This window comes from Ooceraea biroi, chromosome 3, assembly GCF_003672135.1.
Source record: "Ooceraea biroi isolate clonal line C1 chromosome 3, Obir_v5.4, whole genome shotgun sequence".
NCBI classification, from domain to species: Eukaryota; Metazoa; Arthropoda; class Insecta; order Hymenoptera; family Formicidae; genus Ooceraea; species Ooceraea biroi.
The window spans coordinates 12,718,285-12,731,950 of NC_039508.1; the positions used below are offsets into that span (position 1 = coordinate 12,718,285).

Consider the following 13,666-nt stretch of genomic DNA (forward strand, 5'->3'; position numbering starts at 1 on the left):
TTACTTTATCGAGTCCCGTCTTTTTCCTTTTATGTCACAGAATTGTTTAAATGGCATTCTTATATGACCGATGCGTGACGCACGCGTTGCTGCACGTATGCGCGCCGTCGTTTTCGCGCGTGCATAATTCACACGACGAGCTCGGCAACGTAAAAGGACACGATGAAATGATAGAACCATGAAGACTCGCTTAGGCTCGACTATGGCAGTGAAAATAACAATAAAATGACTCGTATAAAGCCAGTTGCTTTACGCTATAAATAATACCACATGTCTGGAATTGCTGGTAGCATAGCTGCGAACGGATTTATGCAAGAAATCGATTGCCGGAGAAATCCATTTAAATCAATCTTATCGCGTTAGTTAATTAGACACAATTACAGTGGAAGTTTATTAATCAAATTATTACTTTTATTTGCGTAATGCAATCATACCTCGTAACGTGTTTTATTAATATGATTAACATTTTAGTATGATGAATAATAAATAAAGCGCTTTTACTTGACTATAACGCGCTGCATTATAAATTAAATTACTAAACACAGAGAGATAATAAATCAAATTATACATAATAATGAGAGAGTTCACTCAACTTCTCATTATTAAATTATGAATGGGAATAACCCTTGAAAGAACTTCAGAAAGCTCATCTTTTGTTCATAGCCACGCGAGTCTCGAGGAAGCATTATCCTCACGGACGCTTCTTCTTCAAGAGAGGGAACGATCGGCTCTGTTTCGGTTCCTTGAGCGTGCGGGACCGAGAACGGCACGGGTAACCGGAAGTCGTGTTCCGTCTCAATGCGCGAATCTCGCTCGTGAAAGGAGCTGATAACGCCGTCGAGACAAATCCTTTTCCGGAGGATAGTCAACGATTTCGCACTTGCGCCACCCCGTCGTCGCGACGACGAGCACCTCGATCTTTGCATTGCGACTCGAGAGGCGCGCGCGCTCGACGGCCCATTGTTGGCCTCTGATAATGCATACGAGTCGCTCGGCACGATAATATTCCCATTCGGCAGTCGGCGAAGTTTGTGCCACTCATTTGTATGAATCGGGGACCGTAATTAAGGCTCGCCGGGGAAGCAGAATAGATACTTGATAGTGCGTTTAACCCGTAATACTCGCAATTGAATCGAAATTGAAGGGAATTTGTCAGTCATTACGGTCGAGTGACAGGAGTTCTGCAAAGGAACAATAACACGTCTTCCTATCTTTCTAACGGTTTATCTCGAGGGATTGTTACGCGAACACTTCATCGCTTGTTCGTCGTTGTGTCTTTAAGGGGGGAGCCTGCTTTATTAGAACGTTGAAAATAAGGTATAATTTTACGAATTTTTTTGGAGAAACTATACAGCGGATCGTTATAAAACTTTGATGCATTTATTAGTACATGTTTAAAGATAAAAAAAATTATTTTTTTATTTGAATATATCGCCTGTAGAGGTCGTCCTGGAGGCATTGTAAATTGGTGAGCATTCTCCTGCCTCCAAATTTCATCCAAACTGAAAAATTGAAATATTTTCTTGTTATTTATGAATTCCCATCGTCAATGAACCTTTAATATTCATAAAAACATTAAGTTAAACAATTATTTTTACATGAAAAAGTTCAAAAACTTTGCCTAAAAATCGTACTTTTGTGTTCTAAGCTCCACCATTTTGGCACTTTTCAACTTTTTTCTTCTCTCTTTGGTTCATCGACGATGGGAATTCATAAATAACGAGAACATATTTCAATTTTTCAGTTTAGACGAAATTTGGAGGCAGGAGAATGCTCAGCAATTTGCAATGCCGGCGACGCGGCTGCACTAAGATTTCTCCAGGACGACCTCTACAAGCGATATATTCAAATCAAAAAATAATTTTTTTTATCTTTAAACATGTACTAATAAATGCATAAAAGTTTTATAATGATCCGCTGTATAGTTTCTCCAAAAACAATTCGTAAAATATACCTTATTTTCAGCGTTCTAAAGCAAGCTCCCCCCTTAACGCGATGTATCTCCAACGCACGTCCTCTTATGGTTGCAGATCCCCAGACATCCAACCACTCTTCGAATTGCAAGACGACAGTCAGCGCACGCTGAAGAACCGGCCGTCGAGTCACCGCCGTCGTGATCCGGCAGCTCCGTTAAATCGGGGGCACTCACCACCACCCGGAACAATCCCTCGCCCGTGGCAAAACGGCCGATCGTGCGGACGTCCTCGGTACTATCCCGGCGCGGCCGCTACGTGCGACGACAACAGCCCGAAGATTCTCCCACCGAAGGCCAAAATGCACATCGAGGTGCAGGTGGCGCTTAACTTCGTGATATCATACCTCTACAATAAACTGCCGCGCAGACGGGTCAACCTCTTCGGCGAGGAACTCGAGAAGGCGCTCAAGGACAAGTTCAAGGGTCACTGGTACCCGGAGAAGCCGTTCAAGGGCTCGGCATTTAGATGCCTCAAGACCGGCGACCCTGTCGATCCGGTGCTGGAGCGCGCTGCGAAGGAGAGTGGTGTGCCGATCCAGGATATCCTTGAGAACCTGCCAGCCGAGTTGGCTGTCTGGGTAGATCCTGGTGAAGTGAGCTACCGCATCGGCGAGCTGAATGCCGTCAAGATCCTCTACTCCGAAACCGGCGATCCGCACGACGAGACCTCGGCCGATCGCGAGGTCACCAAGACCTTCAACCCGGAGGCGCAGTGCTTCAGGCCGATCGAGGCCGTGAACACGTCCCTGAGCGGCCTCAGCCTCAGCCCCAAGTCCACCTCGCCGTTCTCGAGCTCGCTCGGCAGCAACGCCAGCAACGGCTCGTCCAACAATCAGCAGAACGGCCATGGCTCCGGTTCATCGTCGGCGCCCTCGCCCACGCCCATCACTAACTCCTTCAAGGGCTCGCCCAGCCCCGTGCCGGCCTTCATCCCGCGCACCACCGCCCCGCTCACCTTCACCACCGCCACCTTCGCCCAGACCAAGTTTGGCAGCACCAAGCTCAAGACTAGCAGCAAACGCGCCAACAGGTCAGTATACGCAACGTTCTTGCGCCCAAATTTGGACTTGAATCAATTCCGATCTTTGACTGTTTAGTTTCCCGTAAAAGTATTAAAACGAGTCTCTTCATGGCGATAATTTACGTCTCAATTTGTTATCATCAGAGGGATGGAATTATCCTTTTAGATCTATTGATTAACAAAAGTAAATAATTTTGTTCTAATTAATCGATACAATCAGTCATGAATATTAATAAATAATCAATAATTAATTATTTTTTGAATGTGATAATTAAAATTAGCGAATTAAAAGTTTCGCTCGGTAGAAAAGATTGTAATGAAAATAATAATCTTTCTCGCAATTGTACGAAAGTAATTATCGCGATGAAGATTTATCGAGGCGAGAGTCGAGGAGTATTTCATTAGAAGCGTGATAGCGTGGAAACGTTTTTGACAGATAACATGATTGCTTAAAACATATCCAAGAAACTGATGACTTGCGTTTCTACAATATTATACTCTTCGAATCTCCTAGATAACATAATCTGTACTCGTGTATTCGTGGAATGCTGCTTGTCGCAGGTATACAGGTATACATCTCCACATATTTACCCTCGCTAAAAGCTAATGCCAATCAGCTCCCGCGGTATAAAAAGCAAGTTGAACAGTGGGATCGCTCTTGGGTGTGATTAGTCGATCGGTATCACGCTGTAACAAATAACCAAATAGAAGCAGCCAAGCATGTCCTTGTTCCCAAAGTTAGAGAGCAACGCATGACGAAACGTTACGTTGCGAAAAATTACGTATAGCAGACGAACATCAATAACAAGAATTAACTTTAACCCGCGCGTTAACTCCCGCCCAAAATCGTCCCGCGGGACGACGCGCGCTAACTAAATCGCGAGGCGATCCACCGCCATCAGCGCGGGTCACGCGCAGCCACTGATGAACCGCACGGTACCGCTCGGTTTCAGGATGTCGCCCACCGAGTTCTCGAACTATATAAAGCAGCGCGCGGCGATGCAGCAGCAGATCCACCATCACCACCACCATCAGCAGCCGCAGCAGCACCAGCAGCAGCCGCAGCAGCAGCAGCAGCAGGCGACCGCCGCTGGTGCAGGGCTGCCGGTCTCGCAGAGCTCGCCGCGCAGTCGTAGCCTGTCGCCCGGCAGCATAGTCGCTGGTGCCGGACAACAGCACACGGACCCGAGTGCTTACTTCTTCCAGCACGGCCCGGCCGCAGCGGCTGCGGCGTATCACGCGCAGTTTCCTCACCGTAACATCTTCGACTCGTCGAGCCACGGCGGCTACCTGCCGGCTGATCTCTACGCTGGCGCCAAGTTCCCGTCGTCCTACCTCGACCCGACCGCACTCGCCGGTCATCAGTTCTACGGCGGCAGTGTGAACGGCACCGCCGGCACCCAGAGTGCCGGTGGCAGCGTGAACGGTACCGGTGCCGGTACTCAGAGCGCCGGCAGCGGCAACCTCGGCCCGATCGGCACCACGACAGCCAACGGCAACGTCAACGCCGCCGCCGCCGCCGCCGCGGCTCAGCAGCAGGACAAGAACGCCCTGGTCGAGGGCCTCAACAACTTCGGCCTCGGCTCGGTCGCGCCCTACCCGGCCAGCCAGTATCAGCACCTGCTCGTGGCCAACTAATACCTCGCCGCGCGTGCTCATCATGCCGTCAGCAATGTCGCTGCCGCGGGACACGGCGCCGTACTCGCGCAGCGTCCCGAAGGGCCGCGTGTCCTCGTCCTCGGTGCCGCTGGTTCGGCCGATAGGAAGGAGAGGAGACCGTCGCCTCCGAGACTCCGTCGCCGCGACGGCGTCCAGAGTCCGGCTTCCGTACCCTGATAGCGAGCCACGTCGGCCAGCTCGATCGCGCTCCGTCTCTCCTCCCGACGAAGCTCCACGTGGTATCCGTCGTCAAGTCGATACCAATACACTTCCCTCCCACGATTCCCATCCAGACGCTTGTCGGAGACAAGCTCCTTCGTTCGATCTCTTTTAATCCGGGGAGCCCGGAAACACTTTGTTACTTGCATTGTCGGCGGCGAATCGTGAAAGGTACATACAAACGCATGTTCGACGAACACGGGAGGAGAGATGGAGAGCGAGCGGAGAAAGAGAGAGGCCCGCGCCGCACGACCGGCACCGATGACGATCACGGAAACGATCAAGGCGAGGAAAGAAGGCGCAACAGAACGGGGAGCGTGTGCGTGTGAAGACGATGTCTGGTTATGAGGTACGCCTGTTGCGAGTAGCGTGTGCGTGCGGAACAGTTTTAGGCGTGGAGGAGAGAAGAGGAAGAGGGAAGGTGGAAGGAAGGAAGGACAGAAACGGCCGACTAACGAGAGCGTGTACATGTGCTGAAGCTGAAACACCCGATAAGGACTCGATTGCGATGGCGCAAGACGCTCGTTCGATGAAAGCCACCGTGCGACTATTACCACCCGCAGTCACATGCGTATCAGACACAGGACATACACACACGACACAGAAATTGCGTGCGTATGTGTAACGTATCGGCGGACGTTCGAACGACGCGTCGTGCGCCGACACCTGGGACAGCAAAGACACTCGACGCGTTACACGTAAAAATACATGCGACACACACATACACACAGTCGTACACACCGATCTCCTCTTACACACCCGGTACATGCGATACGAACCCACGCGGGCACACGTAGACCGCCACACGTCACACGCGAGCATCCATGCACGAGACACTAAGGGAAAAAAATAAGAAAAAAAGCAAAAAGAAACCACATATACGCGACACTTGACCCACACAGATATTACCAACGTGTAATAATTTATTTTTTCACTGGTATAGTCGGAGAATTGATAATGGATATATCTGTAGAGCCTATGTATTATATTCAAGATGCACTCACTCTTCACGGGTTCTCGCGAAACGGTAGGAACTATAACACTTGTCCCCCCCGCACCGCTCGTGTCGCGAGCCGAGCGAGCCGTCGAGAGAGATTCGTGGACCGATAGGTCGATGAAGGTAAGGTGTCTTCCAATCTTCTTTCTCCATCTCCATCGAACAGCGAGGCGTCGTTTCGTTTCGCGCGATACACAGCCGACACGTAGCCGAGCAACGCAGAAGCTATTCAGGCACTAAATACGTAAAGCGCGACTTTCAACGAGTCGGGGATCAGATCGCGGATAGCTTCCCCGCGGAGAACCTTACGTCGTATCCAGATAAAAAGAAAAAAAAAAGAAAGAACCCAGACGAGAGAGACGGCCCGTTCATTCGCACGAGACGGTTAATAGGACGAGGAGGAACAACGCGATCGGAGAACGAAGGACCGATCCTTCCACGAGTATAGTGATAATATAGGCGAAGTGAAAGAGAGAGGAAGAAAGAAACGAGCTCGCAGTTTTATACCGTTCGGAAAACTCGTCCTCGGTACGATTTTACATTTTATTTTTATAATAAACGCAAGTAGAACATAGGAGAGAAGCGAGAACGAAGCGAGAGTGAGGGAGAGAAAGAGAGAGAGAGAGTGCAGCGAGAGTGATATGCAGGGGACGAAGAGAGGAAAAGGAACAGAGGGGAGAAGTAGAGGGCGAGATAGGAAAAGAGCCAACCGGTGTGTTCGTAGGGACGTAAGTGGCCTCGTTGCTGGCCCTTCGATGTTTGCTCGCCTGCGCCTGCGAGCCGGCCCCCGCCCGCCGCAGAAAACCCATCGGGAATCGATTTCCTTTTGAGATATTGCCTTTCGATTTGACATCCGGAGTCGATGATCCTCCGAGCTGTCGGGGACCTCTCCGAATCGTTAAACCTCGATGACCCGCTGCCGCGTGTTTCTATTCACACACGCGCAGCTCATAACGCGAAATCTCTTGATTAGCTTTCGATCATTACGGTATTCTTTATGCATCATCTTCAAAAGAGAGAGCAGAGTTTTGATATTATCGCAGTCCTCGTTTTGCGCGTCCGGACGAACGGTCATCGACCCTCGTTAATTATAAAACGAATTATTTCGGATAAAATAACGAAGCGCGATTTCAAATCTAGCAGTAGTTTACGCGGAGTTGATCACTCTTGGTAATATCCTCTCAATCAAACGAAACAGAGTCGCCTGCGGAGCTTTACGGTGCTAAGGAAAAGAAGTACAAAGATAGCAAGAGTCAACTAAAAGTAGAGTAAACAGCAGGCGAGGCAGATACGAGAGAGCAACGTTGCCGCTTAACGTTCACGAGGTTAATTAGGTGATTACGTAATTAAAGGCCGCGCGTTATTGTCTTCGTCGGCGAGGCTTACGTGCTCCGATGGCGAGGATCGTTCACATGTCGAAACCCAGTCGCGTTTGCTTTCAATTACAGCCAGGAGGAACACGAAATTTCAACGTGATTCCGTTTTTAAATTCCGCATTTAAATAATTAATCGAAATTAATTGAGTTTAATTGAATACTTTCGTAAGAGGCTTATATCGTTATAGTTCAAGTTTCGCTTCAACTTAGGCTGAGCGCGATCGACCGGAACTCCCGAGTGTTTATCTTAAAACGCCACCGAAGCTTCGCTTCGTAATGTTACTACTAGAAGCTACTAGAAGTTTTTGGTATATTATGCAGATGACTACCGAAGTTACGCTTCACAACGAAAATTCCTCTTTCACTAGTCAAAACCGTCTTCCTTCCTTGAAAACCGCCTACAAAAAGAGAGAATTACGGGTCGCGTTTTAAGACGAGCACGTTCTGGGCGTCTCATCTGTGTTGCGATTTCCAAAATCGCCGATCTGAACATCGCTTGTACGTTTATTTCGGTTTTCCTTATCTCTCGCTTGAACTTTCTCGCAAACCCATGATAAAACCTTTATTTCTCCTCGTTTGTTCGAGAAACGTATTTCGTCGATGAAAATGTAAATCGATTTCCTCCGCATGTAGGACGGCCGTGCCTCGCCGACGAGCGTTCTTGCGATTATCATTCGCGACAGTAACGGCGGCGGAAGTGCCGCGAGCCGCGGGCCGCGGGCACTAGGTGCTAAAAGTATTCAAAAGTGTTAATCCTATGGTCGTGGGACAAAACGCAAGGCACGAGCCCGGATCCGGAGACCGCCGGCGCCGATCCGCGCCGATCCGCGCCGATTTTCGCCGCGTCCCTCAATCCTCCCTAGACTAATTTCCATAATATTCGTAATACGTCATTCTAGCCGTAGCGCGTAAATGTCTAGCGTAATTTCTAAAGTCGTGTCGTGTATTTAGTCTCGTTCTTTCTTACGAACTTTTGTATAGGCCTTTTTGTAAATTACCCTGCTTACACGCGGACGCGGCTCCCAAAGCAGATCGGCGTCGGGCCACCCTGGGCGTGTGCAGATTATTCTCGCGTGAGAATGAGGTGAATTTATGATTTGCGAGATTTGCTCCGAGATCGTACTTGAACTGGATCTTGCAAAATGTAGATTCACCAGATTCTCTCGCTGGGATTTTTTTACGGCGAACATCGCGAGAGAATCATCGCGTCATTATCTCGGAAAGATGAAGAATTGTTTTTTATACGATACCTCGGTCCAATGTAGTTGAAGAACTTAGTCGAACGGCGCAAGCACGGGGTCGGCGTTTGGTCTCCGAGCGGGCTGGGGGTGAGAAACAAGTTTTAACCGCGGAACTAATAAGGGTAGACGTGATGAAGACGCTGATGAAGAACAGAACCCTTTAGTAATATCTAAACTTAATTGTAACTATTAACGATACGTACGACTGTGGTAGCTATGCTAGTACCTGCTATTGTTAAAGAAAAGTCGATGAAGATGCGAATAAGATAAGGACGACAAAGAGAAATGAGGAGAGTACCGCCGGAGAAATCGAATTATGGCATAGTGCCTCAGTGCGTATCGAGATCAAATCGACGATGTTTCTTATCGCGAACTCTTACGTGTCCATTTCGATAATTTCAGCCGCACTTTTAATACGATCATTTCTATTAAAAGATATTGAAAAAATTCAGAAATTATTAGTACAATTCGCTGAAGTTGTAAATATATTTACAAATTCCATTATCTTTCTTTATTGAAGTACAATATCGATTATGTACATGGAATTAACGTGTAACTTGCTTCCGATACGCACTCGAGTCATTGTGCAATCGAGAGCAGTTTCGCACCGCGATCTGTCAACGAGCCTCGCAAGACAAACGATCCAAAGTCCATCTTGCGATATCTTTCTTTATGCGTCGAAGGAGTACAGTACCCTTTCCGTCGTCCCGCGCCTCGTCGAGAAGGCACGACGTTTATTCTTGCAATTTTTCTAAATATTTGCACGATTCGTTTCAAACGGCACAGACTTTTCGCGGCATCCCACGTCTCGCGGCGGTGAAAATCGGATCGGAGATCCGTCGGTCGTGTTTTTTTCTCGTGGCGACGCGCGGTCCCGCGCGAGTGACGTCGCGTGCGAGATGAAATCCCGGACGCGAGATAGAAGGAGCAAGGGAGGAAGACTCTCTCACCCTAACGAGATCGCGAAAGTTTCGACAGTCCGCGGCCGCAGTTTGCCGACATTTCGAACGGTGCAACCATTGAAGTCGAGAAGACGATGAAAAGAAGTTGGCACGCGGGTTCGCGCGCGCTTGGATGGGGAACTTTCGAAATCATCACGCCCGCGGAAACTTCGCAGACTTTAAACGGGTTTCACCCCGTACTTTCGAACGGTATTCGAATGCGAATAACGCGCCGGCCGGCCGGCGGCGTTTGTAAAAGCCGTCGACTTACGGTCGAGTACGCGATCCGAAAGTTTCGCGCTCCAGCGAAAATTCCTCGGCGTTATTCGCGGGAGCGTCACGAGGACCGGGCGGCGGAAAAGGGGATGACAGGAGGGCGGGAAGACGACGGAGCGCAAAATGTGAAACGGCGAGGGTTTGGACGAGAAGGGTAGGAAGACGAGGCAGAGAACGAGAGTGGCAACTCACAATGCAATAAGTCGCGAATCAAATGGATCTCGGCTTGAGACGAGAGGCTCAGATTAGCGAAGAATCAAACACGATGTATACTCTTAAAAAAAGGAAAAAAAAAACAAGCAAACAAGAGTGAAACTAAGAGATAGAGGCGAGGAGACGATGAGGGACACTGAGGGGGGTGGCGCGTTATTGTGCACGATGGGGCGCGCGGATTAACGTGAGCGGGAGCAAAAAGGAGAACGAGGGGGAAGTTACAAGCGAGTCTAATTAATACTGATAGAGCATACATTGAGATACACAAAAAACATATAGTATTATATAAGTTTACGATACGATTATAATGAACACTTTGTAAGCAAGGAAAAAAATTATGCATAGTTTTCCATACCCCGTAATGGATGTAACTCGTTGAGAGGGGAAGTTCAGACGGAAGCCACACATAAGTAAGCACACGAATGGTCCACACGTACGTACGTACATAACGAACACACACACATACATATTCACACGCAGAATACACGGGCGGAAGGAGTTATACATGTACAAGCGCGTACACACGTACACTCGTTCGAAGCCACTCGGGTACACATAAAAGTTAATAAGAAAAAAAAAGAAGTCAGTAATCTGTCTTTAAAGTATCATGTGTCTATAAACTATAGCGATCGATATTGTCTCTTACATAAATGGCAAAAAAAAATACAAATAACCGTGGTAACGTCGTGTAAAGTAGCGATAAACAAACACTCTGCAATATATGACATGATATATATATTCTTACATTTATAAAGGTGGAACATATGGGGAATATGTGACAAGCAGACTGCGGGAGGCCCGAAAGATAAAGTGTAAGGCGCCTCGGGAAATGTCGGGAAATGTGCCATCGCGAATTGAATCGATCCTCTTCCCTCGGAATTATCCTGAACGAAAGAGGAAAGTGGATAGGGAGTTGGCATGTCTCGATATTACCGAATGCGTGCGGAGATATCACACGGATACACCACACTACACGTATACATACACATACACACAAGTGACACACGTAAAGAGAGATCCAAAAAAATGAAACTATCGATTATTATACCAAGTAATGAATTAACAAGAGGATGATAATTAGATTTGTAATTAATTACATATATATTTTTCAATACTTTAACTACTTGCTGAATGTATATATATAAACTATATACATATAATTATATATATATTATATATATATTATACATATATTATACATACACACACACACCTCTGAAATGCGCGCGAAGTCGCGCGCGAGAGGGAGAAGGGCCGCGGCGGCGAAAACTCGCTCGAGGCAGGAAACGTGAGGAGAAAATCGAAGGAAAACAGCTTTGAGAATTTGAGACGGAATCGTCTGCTGAGATAACGTCCTCCTCCGATTTTCGGCGTCTTCCGGAAAACTCGAGCGGTGGTTTTCGTCAGCGCGATCGCTCGTTTCCGGTTCGGCCGCGAGCCACGGAGGTCACGAGAGAGCAGAGTCCGCAAAGTGGCGGCAAAAGCGCAAAACGTGAGGAAATCGTAAAGGGCGGATTGTCTCTCGTCGTGACTGGTTTCCGGAAGGACGCCAACCGGAAGCGAGCGGGGACCACCTTCTTCGGCCACGTCGAGGAGGCGGAAGAATTCTGCGAAATCTTTTTGTACCCCACCCAAGTCACACTCTCGGTGTCGAAAAAAAAACAACTACGTTACACTACGTGTAAGCGCATCCTAAATGTAACTGTTAATTGCCCCTACTCCAAAGCCCCCCCCAACCCACGCCATTTGTAGAGAGAAAAAAATGTTGCGAATGAGAGAGAGAAAAAGAGAGACGTGTAGGGCAGAATGTTTGACTGTGTGGAGCACCTGCGATGAATGAGTGCGTGCGTGCGTGGATGCGCGTGTACGAGAGTGCGAGAAACCTGGGGAGACACGTTCGTTCGCCTTATTGTTAGTTACTTTTTTCCTCGGTGCAAAATGCGAAGGAAGACGGAGATCCTTTCGAATGATTTTCGCACGCCTATGATCGTTACATAGAGCGCATACGCATATATGTGTGTATACTTACGATTATTATGATTAGCAATTTTATCTCCATCCCTTTTAGTCGAAGATGAAAGAGAGACAGACATACTACGCGCCTATATATATGTATATCTGTATATAGGTTCTTTCTCACACACCTCACTTCGTTTCCTTCCTTTTTATTTCGTCCTTTTATGTTTCTTTCCTTTTTTTATATTAGAGATGTATTTTCTGTTGGCTTTAGATTTTGTTCCTTTATTTTTGTACGAAAACCCGACCGTCGATGGCGATTTTACCTACATATATATACATATGAATACTGTAACTGTAGCTCGCTTAAGATTATTGTTCACCCTTCTTTTTGATATAGTTTGTTATTGTTGTTTTTGTATGATATTTGATTATACCGGCGCGCGTACCGCGCGCGTCCGAGAAAATAATATATAAATATATACATATATATACACTACTATATTATATATATATAATATATATTTTTATTAATAATACAGTAGTTTGATAACTACATTAGCCTGTTAATAATGGATTTGTTTCTGTTTCTTACGGCCCGTGAATATAAATAATAGATAGACACACACGTGCATATACATAGATATATATATTATACATACTATATATACATATAAATATTAATTATATATATATATACATATATATATATATACATATATATATATATATATATACCGCTACATTATATTTTGTTTAACAGTCTCACGAAGCGACAATGAAGCGTTTCTTGAAATTTGTCGAGCGACTTATAAGGGGCTCCGACACACGAAAAATATTGATATCGAAACTCGCGTGTAATATAACTTATAATATCATTTTGTAAATTATTTTTTGTATTTTTATATATATACATATATAAATAACGAAAGCATACAAAAGAGAGAGTCGCGGAACAGTGTTATGCGCACGACGAGAAACCAAGAGAGAGAGAGAAAGAAATTGAGAGCAAGAGAGAAAGAACGTGAGTTTGAGAGAGAAAGAGAGCGAGAGAGAGAGAGAGAGAGAGAGAGCAACGGAAGAAAAAGTACGTTTAGAATTAAAGGAGAGGGAAAGAAACAAAAATCCTCGTGTCGCATTAATCAACACTGACGATACTTAATCACAGTCGCTGACAGTCCTTTCGTTGATCGAGAGCGACACCAAGATTATTATCGGAACGACTATGAAATCGCGCATACGAGGCGTATGCGAAACTTTTGTAAAACTATGATAACACGAGTACACACCCGAGACACATATGCATACACGTACACAGCCACCACACTTGCATACGCAGCGCAACTTTTAATTTAATACGACACACGCCAGTCCTACGAAGACTACGATTTGTTCCCGATTATTTGTACCTCTCTGTATGTATTTTGCAGCTTGTCAGTGCTTTCTGTTTATTATTATATATTTTAAATATTAATCACCGTCTTTTTGTACCAGTCTCTTTTCGCGCGCGCGTGCGAACTCGACTTTTGTTAATATATAGTTAACAACAACCTAGCGAATAGTGCAACGCAACTCCAAAGAAAGCGCGGCGTTCGGCCCGCGATCTCGAGCCGACCGCGATCATTGGTAAAACCTCGCAAGCAACTTAGTCGTGTAGCAGTCGTATGCCAGATATTATTTTTCGATCAAGCAGACACGATCGGACAGCGAATAAATAAGAAAGTTGCATGTTAGACTCTAGTTACCCTCGATTGCGTCTCTGGACGAACACTAACTCCTTCCACGCTTACTA

At 46.6% G+C, this 13,666-nt stretch overlaps 1 protein-coding gene across 3 annotated transcripts in view; it reads left to right on the forward strand.

The window, feature by feature from the left end:
• The window catches only part of LOC105277066 (protein Tob1), a 73,128-nt gene extending 62,546 nt beyond the window's left edge, over positions 1-10,582 (forward strand). For all 3 annotated transcript variants that reach the window (XM_011335207.2, XM_011335206.2, XM_011335208.3), the window contains 2 exons: positions 2,031-3,005; positions 3,950-10,582. In XM_011335207.2, coding sequence (XP_011333509.1) covers positions 2,275-3,005; positions 3,950-4,634 — 1,416 coding nt within the window. In that variant the 5' untranslated portion in view covers positions 2,031-2,274 and the 3' untranslated portion in view covers positions 4,635-10,582. The remainder of the gene's footprint in view (positions 1-2,030; positions 3,006-3,949) is intronic.
• Positions 10,583-13,666: the final 3,084 nt, after the last annotated feature.